The sequence below is a fragment of the Myotis daubentonii genome, chromosome 5 (assembly GCF_963259705.1).
Source record: "Myotis daubentonii chromosome 5, mMyoDau2.1, whole genome shotgun sequence".
Taxonomy (NCBI): Eukaryota; Metazoa; Chordata; class Mammalia; order Chiroptera; family Vespertilionidae; genus Myotis; species Myotis daubentonii.
Window position 1 is genome coordinate 72,763,233 of NC_081844.1, and position 17,870 is coordinate 72,781,102.

Consider the following 17,870-nt stretch of genomic DNA (forward strand, 5'->3'; position numbering starts at 1 on the left):
CTGCTTCATACGACTAATTCTCTTAATTATGCACAGCCATTAAATAAACCCACAACAGTGAGTAATTCACCATTTTTCTCCATTACTCTAGGAACCAGTCACTGCCTCAAATTAATGGAAGATTATTTATGTTTGGGAGAAGTTCATGTCCACTAAGAGGTACTCAACTCCAGGGAAGGTTAGAATGGTTCTATTCAGTGCCCCCTCCTCCTTTCTCATGGGTTTAGAACTTTCCAGAGCATATAGCTTCCTAGTACACCCTCCCATCTAGCTGCAAACCTCCCACTTATAAGTAGTTAGAAACTAAACTAATAAAGCAGGCCACAAAATGAAATATGACTCCAACTTACAGGTTTTTAAAGTACGGGTTACTTGAAGAAAAAAAAGAGCAAATAATTCACTGGACATTAGAAACTTTCTCTAGATCAGCTTTTCTCAACCTGCGGGTCGCGACCCCTTTGGGGGTCGAACGACCCTTTCACAGGGGTCGCCTAAGACCATCGGAAAACACATATATTATTACATATTGTCCTTGTGATTAATCACTATGCTTTCATTATGTTCAATTTGTAACAATGAAAATGGGGGTCACCACAACATGAGGAACTGTTTTAAAAGGTCACGGCAATAGGAAGGTTGAGAACCACTGCTCTAGATGGAATTGAGAGAAATTTCTGTTTCCATATTTTATATCTGTCTACATTTTTTCAAATTATTTTCATGAGTATATTTTATAAACAATGTCAAAGAGTAACTATGGAAACATTTTAACAAATAAGAATGAGGTAAAGAGCATAACCTGTTATAGAGAGCTGTAACAGAGAAATTCAAAGTAGGTTAGTTTATCCTTCATGAAACAATGGTAAATTTCTAAAGTTACTACCTGTTTATAAAATATAAATGTATAATATATACCTAAGATTACACAGAAGAAAATAATGCAGGTTTACTCCAACTCACCAATATGGATATAGCCATGTTTGTATAATCTGTTGACAACCAAGGTTAAAATAAGACCAACATTCCGAGAATTATAATATGTGAGATAAATAATCCATCCACAGGACAAAATGGTAGCTGTTGGGAGAAAAAAGTACAAAAGAATATCACTTTCAATCACCTTAATATCTTAGTAAAACTTTGTTGATAAAAGATCATTTACCACGCTCAGAAATGATAATATGGTAGTAAGTCCTCTTCAATTTAATACTTTGGGTTTTAAATTCAGAGGTTTGAGCTACCTTATCCACCTTTCCTCACTTTCTTTTAGTCATTAGCCAGAAATGCACAGATTCCAATCAGATCCATTAAAGCAGTGGTTCTCAACCTTGGCTCATATTAGAATCACCTGGGAATCTTTTTAAAATCCTGATTTCTGGGCCTCATCCTCTGGAAATTCTGTTTCTTTGTTATAGGGTGGGGCCACAACATTAGTAACAAAGAAACAGAATTTCCGGAGGATGAGGCCCAGAAATCGGGATTTTAAAAAGATTCCCAGGTGATTCTAATGTGTAGCCAAGGTTGAGAACCACTGCATTAGAGCCTTCTGTTTTTCTTGTTTCCTTTTTCACTGCTTTGTACTGTTTTCTTTATTAAATATATGTAAAGATGTTCTGGAAAAGAAAGCCCATAATTCTGAACATTATGAAAAACATCCACCTTTATCAAGCTACAAGCTCATTTCCAAGCTATTCACTAAAGGCTAAAATCACTAAAAAAAAAAAAAAGAAAATTAATGATTTCTTAAATCAGAGAAAAGTCATTGATTTTTTAAATCAATAAACTCTGCTTTCTAAAAAGTAATGGAGTCAGGGGGTGGGGACTAGAGGGGTCAATGGGGGACAGAGGGGACATATGTAATACTTTCAACAATAAAGACTTATTTAAAAAAAAAGTAATAGATCCTGGCCAGTGTGGTCACTGGTTTAATTCCTGGGTTGTTTGCTCAATCCCCAGTAGGGACATGCAGGAGGTAGCCAGCTGATTTTTCTCTATCATTGGTGTTTCTATCTCTCTATCCCTCTTCCTTCCTCTCTCTTTAAAATCAATAAAAACATTAAAATAATGAAAATAAGTAGGAATTTAGCCCACTTAAAGGCATATCTATATTAAACAGGACATCTTATACTATTTTACTACAACTGATAAAACAATAACCATTTAAGAATGTCTACTTTTATTGAATACACTACAATAAATGATATTCCAAGTTTGACCATTTGTCAATCTATCATGAAGTTTATAATCACTTACAAAATTTATAATATTCCAAAAAAAACTAGATCATGAATATACAAAAGGTAGAACACAATAAAGCATTTTCTGATAATAGTATTTTTTACTTATCTATTTTTAAAGTATAACTATTTTCTAAATTAGGACAAAGTAATGTAAGCCAATTTAACATGTATAACCTTTTGGCAACATCAAATTAAGTTCTTAACTTTAAAAAAAATATTTAATATGATAAAACAAGGCAGTCACAGAGCCAACATTTCACAGGGTAGCTTAGATTGATGGTAATAGCTTTGATGTAGCAAGTGCTATGATGTGTCCATAAAAATTATTCCTAGAACAATTATTTCAAAAAATTATTTTGATGACATTTCATTATGTTTTAAGTTTAAAGTCATTTTGTAGTAATTTTTACTGTAAATCACTGTGTCAGGTTGTTGTGGGCCATTCAGAAAGGCAAGAGGTATGTGAAGAGAAAGTATGCTTCTAGCGTTAAAGAACATAGGAACTATGGCCTTTTCATTGTGACATGTCCCCACCCCCTTCAATATCATAAGGCCAATCACTGCTTGCTAGTAAAATTTGGAAGTTGCTACTCCATCCATAAAAAACAAACAAACAAACAAACAAAAAAACAGTAATGTAGCCCTCGCCAGTTTGGCTCAATGGATAGAGATTTGGACTGCGGACTGGAGGGTCCTGGGTTCGATTCCTGGTCAGGGAACATGGGAGTTGCAGGCTCAATCCCCAGTGTGGGGCATGCAGGAGGCAGCTAATCTATGATTCTCTCTCATCATTGATGTTTCTATCTCTCTCTCCCTCTCCCTTCCTCTCTGAAATCAATAAAAACATATTTTAAAAAAAGTAATATACAAAAAAATACATTTTACTTACCAACAAGGAGCCACACAACATTAGAATTGTGTTCTGTAAGAAAATCTTCTAATTGGGTGATACTAGGAACAATACTGTCATTCTTCCTTTGATCCATTATTGAAGTTTTTCTAGAGCAGCATCTAAAGGTCTAAGAGTTCAAAGGTTAAATTTAGAATCAGAGAATTATTAATATGCAAGGAAAATCATGTAAGGGGGGAAAAGGTGAATTTAATGAATATGAAAGTTTATTAAATCACATTCTGTTCCTTCAATGATAAAAATGCAAAAATACAATAAATAACAAAACATGTCCACATTTCTATCTATATATATAAAAGCCTAAGTGACCAAACAACCAGTCAACCGGTCACTATGATGCACACTAACCACCAGGGGACAGATGCTCAATGCAGGAGCTACCCCCTGGTGGTCAGTGCACTCCCACAGCCAACCTCCCATGGTTCCTCCCCCTGGCCAGCTGGCCCTGATCAACCCTGATCGGGACTGGGCAAGATGGCCCCAATCAGCCCCAATCACCGTCCAGGCTGAGGGACCCCACCCGTGCATGAATTTGTGTACCGGGCCTCTAGTAAAAGTCCATAATTATGAACACTGCAAAGATAATCAAGTATTTCCAAAGATCCTCTTTACCCTTAAGAAAATACAATGTTACATGTAAATTATATCTCACAATATAAAACTGGAGATTGGCCGGCATGGCTCAGTGGTTGAGCTTTGACCTATAAAGCAGGAGGTCATGGTCCGATTCCCAGTCAGGGCACATGCCAGGGTTGTGGGCTTAATCCCCAGTGTAGGGCCTGCAGGAAGCAGCCGATCAATGATTCTCTCTCATCATTGATACTTTTCTCTCTCTCTCTCTCTCTCTCTCTCTCTCTCTCTCTCTCTCTCTCTCGCCTTCTCCCTCTCCCTTCCTCTCTGAAGTCAATAAAAATATATATATTTTTAAATACGGTTAAAAAAAAACTGTAAAAAAATGTTCTCAAATTTTTCAAAGCTTTGAAAATTCTATTGACCAGCAACTTAAAATGTGGGAGCTAATTTTAAATATGAGCTTTCTCTTTCTCCCTTTTTTAGTTTTTTTAGACTAAAAAAATTTTTTAAAGGAGGAAACATTTTGAAAACACCTTTAATCTAAAACCAAACATTCACATATAATGGTTTACATAATAACATATGTACCTATTTCATACATATTTTTATCATTTTACAGATGTATCACCAGCATAACACTGGGGGTGAAAAGATCTTCTACTGCTTCCTGGAAATATTCCAGGAGGGATATGTCCCAGCATTCAGCTTTCCACATGAAAAGGGGGTCTGTTTTGACTCAAATCCAAGGGGAGGTGATCTATTCACCAAAAGGATCGAGTCTCCATCCCCAATCTCCATCACCTACCACTGTAACAACCCACAGCCAAAGAGAATGTAAAAGGAGGGTATTAGGTTGCAAAGGCAGAAAACTGCAGCGTCACAGCTGTCACCAACATTTTTCCAGTTTCAGCTAATGCAAAAACTTAAGAGAAATTAACAGATAAAGGCTCAATAGTTAAGAGAACATACTTTGAACAAGTACAGAAGTAAAGGGTAAGACTTAATAAAGGCCCTAAAGTGAGACATGGACATTGTAGTATAAAGGATGTCAACACACAATGGACACAGAATCAGGCTGAACTGGGGTTGAGCCCCATTGTGTAAGTGGACACCACCAATTCCTTAGTGGAGAGGAACTAGAGACTGATGTAAGAACCTACTGCATAACCTTCTGAGAGCAAATGATGGCCTGAAAACAAACTGGTTGCTTCCTCTTCCTCTCCCCTTCCTGAAGGGTTCATCTAAAAGCCACAAGGTAGGCAAAGTAAGGCCAGCATCTGTACCTGGGGAAGAAAGGGACAGGAGTCTCATGGCTAGAGGGGGTGTCAGAGGTGGACAAGGATAAGTAAGTATCCACCTGTGTGATGAAGAGGCAGAACAGCAGCAGTGCCTCAGGGATCAAAGCTTTAGCAGCATGAGGAGGCCATATGTGCAGAGGAGGTCAGGCACAGCACTGTGGAGCCTGAGTGGAAGGAAAGGGGCATCCATGGTGGGGGACACGGCAAGAGAAGTCCAGCTCAAGGTGCCAGAGCCTGAGCACAGCAACAAGAACATCTGCATGGGGTTTTGGATAAAATGTTTTTAAAGAGCCGAGACCAGTTTGGCTCAGTGGATAGAGCGTCAGCCTACGGACTGAAGGGTCCCAGGTTCGATTCCGGTCAGGGGCATGTACCTGGGTTGCGGGCACATCTCCAGTGGGAGATGTGCAGGAGGCAGCTGATCGGTGTTCCTCTCTCATCAATGTTTCTAACTCTCTATCTCTCTCCCTTCCTCTCTGTGAAAAATCAGTAAAATATATTTTAAAAATGTTTTTAAAGAAAATAAAACTCTTAAAAAGCTGTAGAAAACATATCTACAAACAGGATAAAAAGAACTGACTTCGCCCTAGCTGGTTTGGCTCAGTGGATAGAGCATCGGCCTGCGGACTGAAGGGTCCCGGGTTCAATTCTGGTCAAGGGCACATGCCAGGGTTGTGAGCTCGATCCCCAGTAGGGGGCATGCAGGAGGCAGCCAATCAATGATTTTCTCTCATCATGGATGTTTCTCTCTCCCTCTCCCTTCCTCTCTGAAAAAATATATTTTTAAAAAAAACCACTGACTTCAACTTCTCCAAATCTCCAGGAACCACAATATTGATTGATGACTGATTGATCTATCTATCTATCTTCACCTGAGGATATGCTTTGTTTTGTTTTTATTGGTTTTTAGAAAGAGAAATATTGACGTGAAAGAAACATTGATCAGTTGCCTCACGAAGGCGCCCTGACTAGGGAATCGAACCAGCAACCTTTTGGTGTACAAGACAAAGTTCCAACTAACTGAGCCATCCAGCCAGGGTGAAAACATGATATTTAAATGGTACCCACCTTTAATAGTCCACCAGATGAATTACTACCACCAGGATATTCCTTAACATGATCAGCGATATAGAAATCAACAGAGATTGCCATAAATGAAAAGGTTTAATCATCTCACTTCTATATCCTATACATTGATTAGTTGTGGGGTTTTGTTTTGCTTTTTGTACTGGCTGAAAAACATACTCTGAAGTTTCTTTTAATTCTTTTAGTCAAGAATTCAATGTATCACTTCCATTTTTATTAGAAATATACCAGAAAGCCGTAACACTAAAAAGCATTAGCAAACTTGCCCTGGCTGGGCAGCTCAGTAGTTAGAGTGGTGTCAGGACACGCCAAGATTTCGGGTTCAGTTCTGGGTCAGGGCACAAATAAGTATCAATCAATGGCCCAGACTAGCAGAGGCGGCAGCCCAGCATCCGGAGCAACAGCAGCCTGCGCCCTCTCCCCTCTCCTGCCCCAGGGTCTCTTTCCCCCTTTTTCCTCCACCCCACATTTCTCCTCCACCCACCCTCGCCTTCCCTCCCTCCCCTATTGTTCCACCCCTGGCCTCCTGCCCTTCCCCTTCCCACCTGCTCCCCTTTTCCCTCAGTCACCTCACGCCTGCAGTTCTTGGCTTTCACCCTCCCTCCCCCTGCCCCCCGACCAATGACCAAAGACTTGACCACTCAAAGTCCAGCTCCCCAGAATAACTGCTCGATATGGGCACTGGTGTGATTTAAGGTTGATTAAATGTCATTCTCACCATCCGCCTACTTACGCATGGAAAGGAAGTTGGCAGTATCATGGGAAAGAAAGGAGAATCCGTTAAGAAGATGCGCAAGGAGAGTGGTGCATGTATCAACATCTCAGAAGGGAATTGTCCTGAGAGAATTATCACTTTGACTGGACTCACTAATGCCATCTTCAAAGCCTTTGCTATGATCACTGACAAACTGGAAGAGGACATCAGCAGCTCTATGACCAATAACACAGCTGCCAGTAGACCCCCAGTCACCCTGTGGCTGGTGGTCCCTGCTAGTCAATGTGGCTTTCTCATTGGGAAAGGTAGCTGCAAGACCAAGGAAATAAGAGAGCGTACAGGGGCTCAGGTCCAGGTGGCAGGGGATAAGCTCCCCACTATTGCTGGCATTCCGCAATCCATCATTGAGTGTGTGAAACAGATCTGCGTGATCATGTTGGAGTCCCCCCTAAGGATGTGACCATCCCATACTGGCCCAAGCCGTCCAGTTCTCTGGTCTCTTTGCAGGTGGTCAAGCCTATACCATTCAAGGAAAGTGTACCATTCCACAGCAACAGTCTCATTTTCCCATGATGCATGGCAACACCGGATTCAATGGCATTGAATCCAGCTCTCTAGAGGTGAAAGGCTATTTGGGCAGGTTGGATGCATCTGCTCAGACTACTTCTCATGAACTCACCATTCCAAATGATTTGATTGGCTGCATAATCAGGCGTCAAGGCGCCCAAATCAATGAGATCCATCAAATGTCTGGGGCGCAGATCAAAATTGCGAACCCAGTGGAAGGATCTACTGATGGGCAGGTTACCATCACTGGATCTGCTGCCAGCATCAGCCTGGCTCAATATCTAATCAATGTCAGGCTTTCTTCGGAGACAGGTGGCATGGGGAGCAGCTAGAACAATGCAGATTCATCCATAATCCCTTTTCTGCTGTTCACCACCACTCATGATCCATCTGTGTAGTTTCTGAACAGCCAGCGATTCCAGGTTTTAAACGGTTTGTAAATTTTCAGTTTCTACACCAGGGGTCCTCAAACTTTTTAAACAGGGGGCCAGTTCACTGTCCCTCAGACCATTGGAGAGCTGGACTATAGTTTAAAAAAAAACTATGAACAAATTCCTATGCACACTGCACATATCTTATTTTGAAGTAAAAAAACAAAACGGGAACAAATACAATATTTGTATTTGCATGTGGCCCGCCGGCCATAATTTGAGGACCCCTGTTCTACACACTTTATCAACCACTCATGATTTTTTTAATTAAAGCATTTTAATTCCTTTCTCTGTTCAGCTGTGAATGCTGAGATCCATGTTTAGTTTTATAAGCTTCTCCCTGTTTTGAATTGTTTGTTGTTGTTTTTTGGCTCATGATTTTTTTTGTTTGTCATGAAATGTAAGAGTGGAATATTAATAATTTCAGTTTAGTTCTGTAATGTCAGGATTTTTCAAAAAAAATTAAAAGATGGGCTGAAAAAAGGATCAATCAATTAATGTATCAATAAGTGGGAAACAAATAGATGTTTCTCTCTCTCAAATAAATATAATTTTAAAAAGCATTAGCAAAGTAAAATTCTAAAGGTTTCTTGTAATAAAAGTATTTTCATTTTTGTATCTGGCCCTTAAGCTCCTCTCTTATCTTCTACCTTAAGTCCATTCAGTCAGAAAACCTTACCTAATATATCTTCAATCTACCCACCCAACAATAGGTAAGGTCTTTGGCTGTGGGGAGAGAGGGAGGAGGAAACTGGTCACATGTGTTCAACAACACTCTCATCGTATCAAGTTTAAAGAAAGTATTTTTTTATTAGCATGTTGTTATGCAAAGAATCCAACAGATTCATTTAATAGCCAATTCCTGTGAGCTGAGAATATTGCTCCACTTGAAATTGAACTTTTATGTAAAAATTTTTTAAAAGGCTGCTTTAGGAAATTTTATGGGAATATGACTTACACAATACTACTGGTGACATGTGATACAGTACTCTAATGGATATGGAGCTAGATAGAAACATACTTCACAAAGTACGATAAGGTCAGTAAAGTCTAGACCAGCGGTTCTCAACCTCTGGGTCGCGACCTCTTCGGCGGTCAAATGACCCTTTCACAGGGGTCGCCTAAGACCATCCTGCATATCAGATATTTACATGACGATTCATAACAGTAGCAACATTACAGTTATGAAGTAGCAACGAAAATAATTTTATGGTTGGGTCACAACATGAGGAACTGTATTTAAAGGGCCAGAAGGTTGAGAACCACTGGTCTAGACTCTAAACATTTAGGTGGATATTATCTTACTCTTTGAAATGTTAATGCCATGGAATTAGCTCACCATGAAAATAGAGCTCCCATAGCACTAGCTAACATTTATTTACTGCTTGCTATGTGCCAGGCACTGTTACAAACACTTTACATGTGTTTACTCATCTAACCATCACAGATGAGAAAACTGTGGCAGAAGCTAAGCACAAACACAGGTCAGGATCCATCTAAGATCATAACCTAGCCTAGACAGATCATCTGGCTTTAGAGTCTGTTATATTGCTTCTCATCACTTATGTTCACTGAAATCAGTAACAATCTCTTGGTTTTCCATTTCTTTTCTATGAAAAATTAGTTCCCTCCTCCCAACTCTAGATTCTAGTTTAGGAGCTAATATGAATGTTACCAAAATTCATTTTTTGGTATAATAAATTCATATTTTGCCCACTATGACATTTTTCTCCTAAAAGGGTGGCCCATTAAATCAAAGATCAGCAGTTTTTTGCGGTTTTTTTTAGGTAATCACAAGCAATAACACATAAAGACTGATGTGTTACAGAGACTGATTAACAGCAAAGGCCACATTGTGAAGTAAGCCAAAACCAACTGAACCACTCCCCACTTTTCTGCACCTCCCTCTCACCTGGTCAAAAAAGGCTGTAACTACATATTTTTAAAGGGCTTTGTCCCCTAAGGAAATTGACAACTGATAGAAGGTATGTGGTAGTTTTTAATATGCCCAAAAATTATTTGATCTTCCTCCCTTCAAGAGGTGGAGCTTAAGAAATTCCCCTCCCAAATGTGGTCTGGACTGAATGATACAATTCTAAAAGAATATGGCAGAAGCAATGATGTATAACTAGATCACAGATGGCATCATGGCCTCCTCCTTGCTCTCTGTCTTGGGTCAACTGTTCTGGGGGAACCAGCTGCCTTGCTAGGACACATAAGAAGCCCTAGAGAGGTCCATGTGGTGTGGATTTGAGGCCTCCAGCCAACAGCCATGTGAGTGAACCATCATGGAGGCAATTCCTCCAGCCCCAATTGAGTCCCTAGATGACTAAGTCCCAGCCAAAATCTTGGCTACAACCTCTTGAGACCCTAAGTCAGAAGTAATAAACTTAGTAACTCCCAAGTTCTGAGTCCATAGAAACTCTGAGATAATAAATGTTTTAAGCCATTGAGGTTTGGGGTAATTTGTTACTCAGCAATAGATAACTAATATAAAATATAAGGAAGATAAGCAAAGTAGCTCTACTCATCTGGTTCATACTTGTCCCTTAGACAAGTTCATACTTGTCTAAACTACCCCCACTCTTCTTCCCTCTTCCTTCTTACCAAGAGATCAGAAGTCAGCAAGCCCACATCAAAAGGCTACCAATCCCATGAGCGAATAATTTCCCTCTTCCTACCATAAGTGGGTGTCTCCTGCATGGACTTTGTGAAGCAACCTCCACTCTGCCTCCTACCAATTTATCTGTATCCATAATCATCACTACCTCCCTACCTCCTGTCTCAGTAGAAGTCTATAGAAAGTACCTTTGACCTGCATCCCTTCCAGCTTAGTCAGTGATCAGCTATATCAATTATTCTTCCTCATTCTGATATCTTCATATTTTCTTTCTGATGGCTTTTTGTCCCAGCAAATAGAGTGTACTATAAATGTATTCATATCACTCATACCTTTAAAAAACAAAAGCCCTCTCTCAAATACATCTCTTTAGCTACTCTCTCTCTATTTTACTTAAAACCAAAGTTTCTGAAAGATTAAATGACATTAGGTATTTCAATTTCCTCATCATTTACCAAGTGTGAACTGGCTCCACCTATATAATTGCTCTTGCTCAAGTCAACAACTTCTTGACTGATATGTCCAATGGATACTTCTGTTGTCCTCATTTTATTTGATGTCTCAAAGATGTCTAATATTCATTCCTTTTCTCCAAACTCAGTTCTTTCACTGACTTCTGTGACTCTCCTGATTTTCTCCTACTTCCCTGCCCAACCCATCTCCTTTGAAGTGTGTTTTTCTTCTACCTTAACCTTAAGAATTAGTGTACCCCATCCTTACTTCTATCACTTCACATGTTCTCCCTGAGTGATCTCATCCATTTGTAATGCTTTTAATTATCACCTATAAATGGAGACTCCACAATTTATACCTCAAGATGGGTCTTCCTAACTCAGATTCATATACACAACTACATAATGACATTTCTTTTTTTCTTTTTTTGTTATTCCTCACCGAGGATATTTTTCCATTGATTTTTAGGGAGAGTGTAAGAGAGGGAAGACAGAGAGAAACACTGATATGAGAGAAACACATCGATTGGTTGTCTCCTGCATGAACCCCAACCAGGGCCCGGGCCGGGGAAGAGCCTACAACCAAGGTATGTGCCCCTGATGGAAATCGTGCCCGGGACCCTTTGGTCCACAGGCCGATGCTCTATCCACTGAGCCAAACTGGCTAGGGCTACCTAATGATATTTCTTGGTGGGAATCACAGAGGCCTCAAATACAATAGCTCCCAACTAAACTTATCTCCTCCAACCATGTTCCCAATTTATTGCTCTTCCTATTCTCCCTCAGAAATAGCCCCAGAATCCACTCAGTTTCCCAAGCCAGATATCAAGTAATCCATTTCATTTACCCTGCAAGTACTTATTAAATATTATGTGCTTGAACATGACAGTAACCAGGAAGTACCCTGACTCTACTTTCCTTCAACCCAATAATTCTTACCCATTCTATCTTCTTTGCATCTGTATAGTCACCTTAATTCCCATTTGCCCAGTTTTACTTCTGACTCTCATTTGCCATCTGGTCTTATTACAATAGCCTCTACTTGATCCCCATGGTCCCAAGCTCACCTCTCTCCAATTCATCATCCAGAATGCCTATTTAACATGACAGGTCTATTTGTCACATGTAAATTCCCCCAAATTTCCTCAAATTGAAGAGTTAATTTGTTAATCTCCGATGAAATTTTGAAATTCTATCACTATCTTTAACATGAAAAACAGCATGCTAAAATGAAGTCTGTAAGAATCTGAGTTTCCCACTGTACCTTAAAGTAATACTAATAGAATACCTTCTTTTATTATTTACAATAATATGAAAGATTTATTATAAACACAAACATCTACCATAGGGTAGTGCTGCTTTCCCAGTCTTTTAAATAAACCAAAATCATCCTTGCATATAAAATTAAGGAAATGGGATTAGGAGAACCAAGATGGCGGCATAGGTTAACGCCGGAGTTTGCTGCTTTGAACAACTACTTCAAAAGTGAAACTAAAACACGGAACGGACATCACCCAGAACCACAGGAACACCGGCTGAGTGGAAGTCCTACAACTAGGAGGAAAGAGAAACAGCACACGGACACTCAGAGGAGGCGCAGTGCTGAAGTCAAATTCTGAGGTGCGGAGTGCGCGGAGCGGGCTGGCGGCGGAGGGAGCGGTTGTTGTTTTCAATCAGGAGGGAGTCGCAGACTCTGAGCTCCAGATACGGGCGAGTCTTTAGGGACCCAGGCTCAAACGGGAGAAGCGGGACTGTCTGGCTTCGGTCAGAGCGAGTGCAGCTTTCTCTCCCAGCTTTGCAGCGGGTGCTGGGACTCAGAGAGGCAGAGCCCCTGGGGACAGGACTGAGAGCCGCCATAACTGCTCTCTCCGGCCCACCCTGTTGATCCTGTGCGACCCGCCCTGCCCAAGCCCTGCACAGAGGCATTTGCCGGATAGCCTCAGGCAAAGGCTAGATTAGCACCTCCCTAGAGGACAGAAGTTCTCTCACTGCTGACACAGCTGATTCTCATAGCCACTTGGCCTGGAGGTCAAACCCTCCCTGGAATTAGCTACAACAATCAAGATTTATCTATAAGACTGCGAACAAAGACCACTAGGGGGTGCACCAAGGAAGCATAACAAAATGCGGAGACAAAGAAACAGGACAAAATTGTCAAAGGAAGAAATAGAGTTCAGAACCACACTTTTAAGGTCTCTCAAGAACTGTTTAGAAGCTGCCGATAAACTTAATGAGATCTACACGAAAACTAATAAGACCCTCGATCTTATATTGGGGAACCAACTAGAAATTAAGCACACACAGACTGAAATAACGAATATTATACAGACGCCAGACAGCAGACCAGAGGAGCGCAAGAATCAAGTCAATGATTTGAAATGCGAGGAAGCAAAAAACATCCAACCGGAAAAGCAAAATGAAAAAAGAATCCAAAAATGCGAGGATAGTGTAAGGAGCCTCTGGGACAGCTTCAAGCGTACCAACATCAGAATTATAGGGGTACCAGAAGATGAGAGAGAGCAAGATATTGAAAACCTATTTGAAGAAATAATGACAGAAAACTTCCCCCACCTGGTGAAAGAAATGGACTTACAGGTCCAAGAAGCGCGGAGAACCCCAAACAAAAGGAATCCAAAGAGGACCACACCAAGACACATCATAATTAAAATGCCAAGAGCAAAAGATAAAGAGAGAATCTTAAAAACAGCAAGAGAAAGAAACTCAGTTACCTACAAGGGAATACCCATACGACTGTCAGCTGATTTCTCAACAGAAACTTTGCAGGCCAGAAGGGAGTGGCAAGAAATATTCAAAGTGATGAATACCAAGAACCTACAACCAAGATTACTTTATCCAGCAAAGCTATCATTCAGAATTGAAGGTCAGATAAAGAGCTTCACAGATAAGGAAAAGCTAAAGGAGTTCATCACCACCAAACCAGGATTATATGAAATGCTGGAAGGTATCCTTTAAGAAGAGGAAGAGGAAGAAAAAGGTAAAGATACAAATTATGAACAACAAATATGCATCCATCAACAAGTGAATCTAAGAATCAAGTGAATAAATAATCTGATGAACAGAATGAACTGTTGATTATAATAGAATCAGGGACATAGAAAGGGAATGGACTGACTATTCTTGGGGGGGAAAGGGGTGTGGGAGATGTGGGAAGAGACTGGACAAAAATCGTGCACCTATGGATGAGGACAGTGGGTGGGGCGGGAACTGGGAGGAGGGGCGTTATGGGGGGGAAAAAAAAGGAACAAATGTAATAATCTGAACAATAAAGATTTAATTAAAAAAATAAAATAAAATAAAATAAAATTAAGGAAATGTATGGGTCACAAAAATATTACCTTCTAGAAAAAAACTCACTATTCTAGCACTCTTCAGGGCCATTTAGACCACTCTATTACTAGAAGCCTGAAATAATGCCTGACATACGGTACTTGTTAAATATTTATCAATGAATTAAATGTTCCTTAATCATGTTTAACCATGCCTTCTACTATTCTCCATAGAACTCATAGTAAAAAAAAAAATACTTGAGTTTTAACTACACATACTATTCTATGAAGAACAAACAAAAAGTCAAACAATTTTCTTCATTTCTTTTTTAAACCCTTTATACACAGGCAGATTAATGTACTTGCAAAAGAGAGAAAAGAACAGTGACACTTGATAGAAAATCAAGCCAAAACTTTCTGTGGCCTTATTCTTCCAATACACAAGCTCAGCACGTGACTCAACTGTCAGGTATCAGTAGTTCCAAAGTCAAGTATAATGATTGGCAGGTCAAGTTATACACCACCCCCACCCAACCCTCATTCCTTGACCATTTAAGCAGATCAAAACACAACTGAAACAGAAAGTCAGAAAATTTCCTCTACCTGAACTTTAATTGGGAATTATATTGTTTCCTAACTTAGCCGAATATTTACCTGTTTTTATTCCCAGAGACTTCAATGTTGTTTTTCCTTCTCCTTATCTTCAGAAGGCCCATCTGCAGTGTTTCATCTTAACAAACCTAAAAAAGAACAAAAAACATTTCAACAAATTATACAAGATATTCTGGCTTTAAGAGAAATTTTACCATTTCAGATTAAATTATTTGATTACATAACAGTATTTAATGTTAGTTCAATACTATATTTCATTCTTTAAAGTTTCCAAATAAAAAATACTCCTACAGATATATGCAAGAAAATGAAACTAGACCACCAACTTACACCATACACAAAAATAAACTCAAAATGGATAAAGGACTTAAATGTACGACAGGAAACCATAAAAATTCTAGAAGAATCCAAAGGCAACAAAATCTCAGACATATGCCGAAGCAATTTCTTCACTGATACAGCTCCTAGGGCACTTGAAACTAAAGAAAAAATGAACAAATGGGACTACATCAAAATAAAAAGCTTCTGCACAGCAAAAGAAACCATCAACAAAACAACGAGAAAACCCACTGTGTGGGAAAACGTATTTGCCAATGACATATCTGATAAGGGCCTAATCTCCAAAATTTATAGGGAACTCATACAACTTAACAAAAGAAAGATAAACAATCCAATCAAAAAATGGGCAAAGGACCTAAATAGACACCTTTCAAAAGAGGACATCCAGAAAGCCAAGAGACATATGAAAACATGCTCAAAGTCACTAATCATCCGAGAGATGCAAATCAAAACAGCAATGAGGTACCATCTCACACCTGTCAGACTGGCTATCATCAACAAAACAACAAACGACAAGTGCTGGAGAGGATGTGGAGAAAAAGGAACACTTGTGCACTGCTGGTGGGAATGCAGACTGGTGCAGCCACTATGGAAGACAGTATGGAGTTTCCTTAAAAAACTGAAAATGGAACTCCCATTTGACCCTGTGATCCCACTTCTAGGAATATATCCCAAGAAACCAGAAACACCAATCAGAAAGGATATATGCACCCCTATCTTCATAGCAGCACAATTCACCATAGCTAAGATCTGGAAACAGCCTAAGTGCCCATCAGTAGATGAATGGATTAGAAAACTGTGGTACATCTACACGATGGAATACTATGCTGCTCTAAAAAGGAAGGAACTCTTACCATTTGCAACGTCATGGATGGAACTGGAGAGCATTATGCTAAGTGAAATAAGCCAGTCAATAAAGGAAAAATACCACATGATCTCACTCATTCATGGACAATAGAGACCATTATAAACTTTTGAACAATAATAGATACAGAGGCAGAGCTGCCTCAAACAGATTGTCAAACTGCAGCGGGAAGGCCGGGGAGGGTTGGGGGGCAGGAGGTAGGGGGGTAAGAGATCAACTAAAGGACTTGTATGCATGCATATAAGCATAACCAATGGACATAAGACACTGGGTGATAGGGGAGGTTAGGGGACTGTCTAGGGCGGGGGGATAAAATGGATACATATGTAATACCCTTTGTAATACTTTAAGCAATAAAAAAAATAAAATTAAATTAAATTAAAAAAATAAATAAATAAAAATAAAAAAAATAAAATAAAAAATACTCCTAGAATACTCTTGAAAAACTAGAATAAGACCACAATTTCCAAACTATGGCCTACCAAATATTTGAAAACTACTTACTGTACTTATGGAAAAAGCATGATTTTGGTCATTAGATGGTTCTAAAGGTCGAATCCTATCTTTAAAACATTCTCTAAGTGTGGCTTTGAAAAAGTTCTCTCAAATTGCTGGTCTCTGCTGACAAGAGCAGCTCCTCAGTTTTTTTCCTATTCCCAGCACCTAGCACATTTCTTAACAAATGAAAACCAACCTGCAAATAACACTGATTAAGGGGCTGTAACCAGGAGCCGAAACACACGGTTTAAATCACAGCTCTGACTTTGGACGAATTGTTTCTTTTCCTTTTCTTTTTTTTTAACTTTAAGATAACATTTATTGAGTAAATTACAGAAGTGGAAAAAAGTACTTCCTAGAAGAAATGGGCTTAGGAAGCATGTTATAGACTTAAAAGAAGGGCCCTTGGAGTTTGGGGCATGAGAAAGCTAATGCTAAGGTGCCTGAGGGGAAGCAGGGGAGGGGAGGGAAGGGAAGGAAGGGAAAGGGAAAGGCACAGGCATGCTCCCAGGAGGGAGAGCACCTGGACGAGTTGTTTCTAGGCTATGGCTTTAGTTCTCTCATCTGTAAAATGAGAATAAAAGGCCTTACATGATAGGATTGTTATGATGACTACCAGAGGTAATATATGTACATCACCTACCACTCAATAGATAAATATTCTGGCCCGGCAGGGCGTGGCTCCGTGGTTGTTGACCTATGAACCAGGAGATCACAGTTCGATTCCAGTCAGGGCACATGCCCGGGTTGTGGGCTCCATCCCCAGTGGGAGGCATGCAGGGAGGCAGCTGATCAATGAGTCTATTTCATCATTGATGTTTCTCTTTCCCTCTCTCTCCCTTTCTGAAATCAATAAAAATATATTTTTAAAAGAAATATTCTGTCCTTAAAAAACTGAAAATGGAACTCCCATTTGACCCTGTGATCCCACTTCTAGGAATATATCCCAAGAAACCAGAAACACCAATCAGAAAGGATATATGCACCCCTATCTTCATAGCAGCACAATTCACCATAGCTAAGATCTGGAAACAGCCTAAGTGCCCATCAGTAGATGAATGGATTAGAAAACTGTGGTACATCTACACGATGGAATACTATGCTGCTCTAAAAAGGAAGGAACTCTTACCATTTGCAACGTCATGGATGGAACTGGAGAGCATTATGCTAAGTGAAATAAGCCAGTCAATAAAGGAAAAATACCACATGATCTCACTCATTCATGGATAATAGAGACCATTATGAACTTTTGAACAATAATAGATACAGAGGCAGAGCTGCCTCAAACAGATTGTCAAACTGCAGCGGGAAGGCCGGGGAGGGTTGGGGGGCAGGAGGTAGGGGGGTAAGAGATCAACTAAAGGACTTGTATGCATG

General features: G+C 39.8%; 1 protein-coding gene and 1 pseudogene across 15 annotated transcripts in view; one reads left to right on the plus strand and one right to left on the minus strand.

Annotated features, from left to right (window-relative positions):
- Positions 1–17,870, minus strand: part of BLTP1 (bridge-like lipid transfer protein family member 1) — a 170,991-nt gene that overhangs the window by 151,701 nt on the left and 1,420 nt on the right. For 12 of the 15 annotated variants that reach the window (XM_059698107.1, XM_059698112.1, XM_059698108.1 and 9 more), the window contains exons 2-4: positions 14,834–14,919; positions 3,130–3,259; positions 961–1,077 (exon numbers count right to left, since the gene is read on the minus strand). In XM_059698107.1, the coding sequence (XP_059554090.1) occupies positions 961–1,077; positions 3,130–3,226 (214 nt within the window). In that variant the 5' untranslated portion in view covers positions 3,227–3,259; positions 14,834–14,919. Of the gene's footprint in view, positions 1–960; positions 1,079–3,129; positions 3,260–5,080; positions 5,186–10,628; positions 10,650–14,833; positions 14,920–17,870 lie in introns of those variants that run through there. The other 3 variants (XM_059698104.1, XM_059698105.1, XM_059698115.1) reach the window with 3 other exon arrangements.
- LOC132235556 (poly(rC)-binding protein 2-like) lies at positions 6,751–7,853 on the plus strand (annotated as a pseudogene).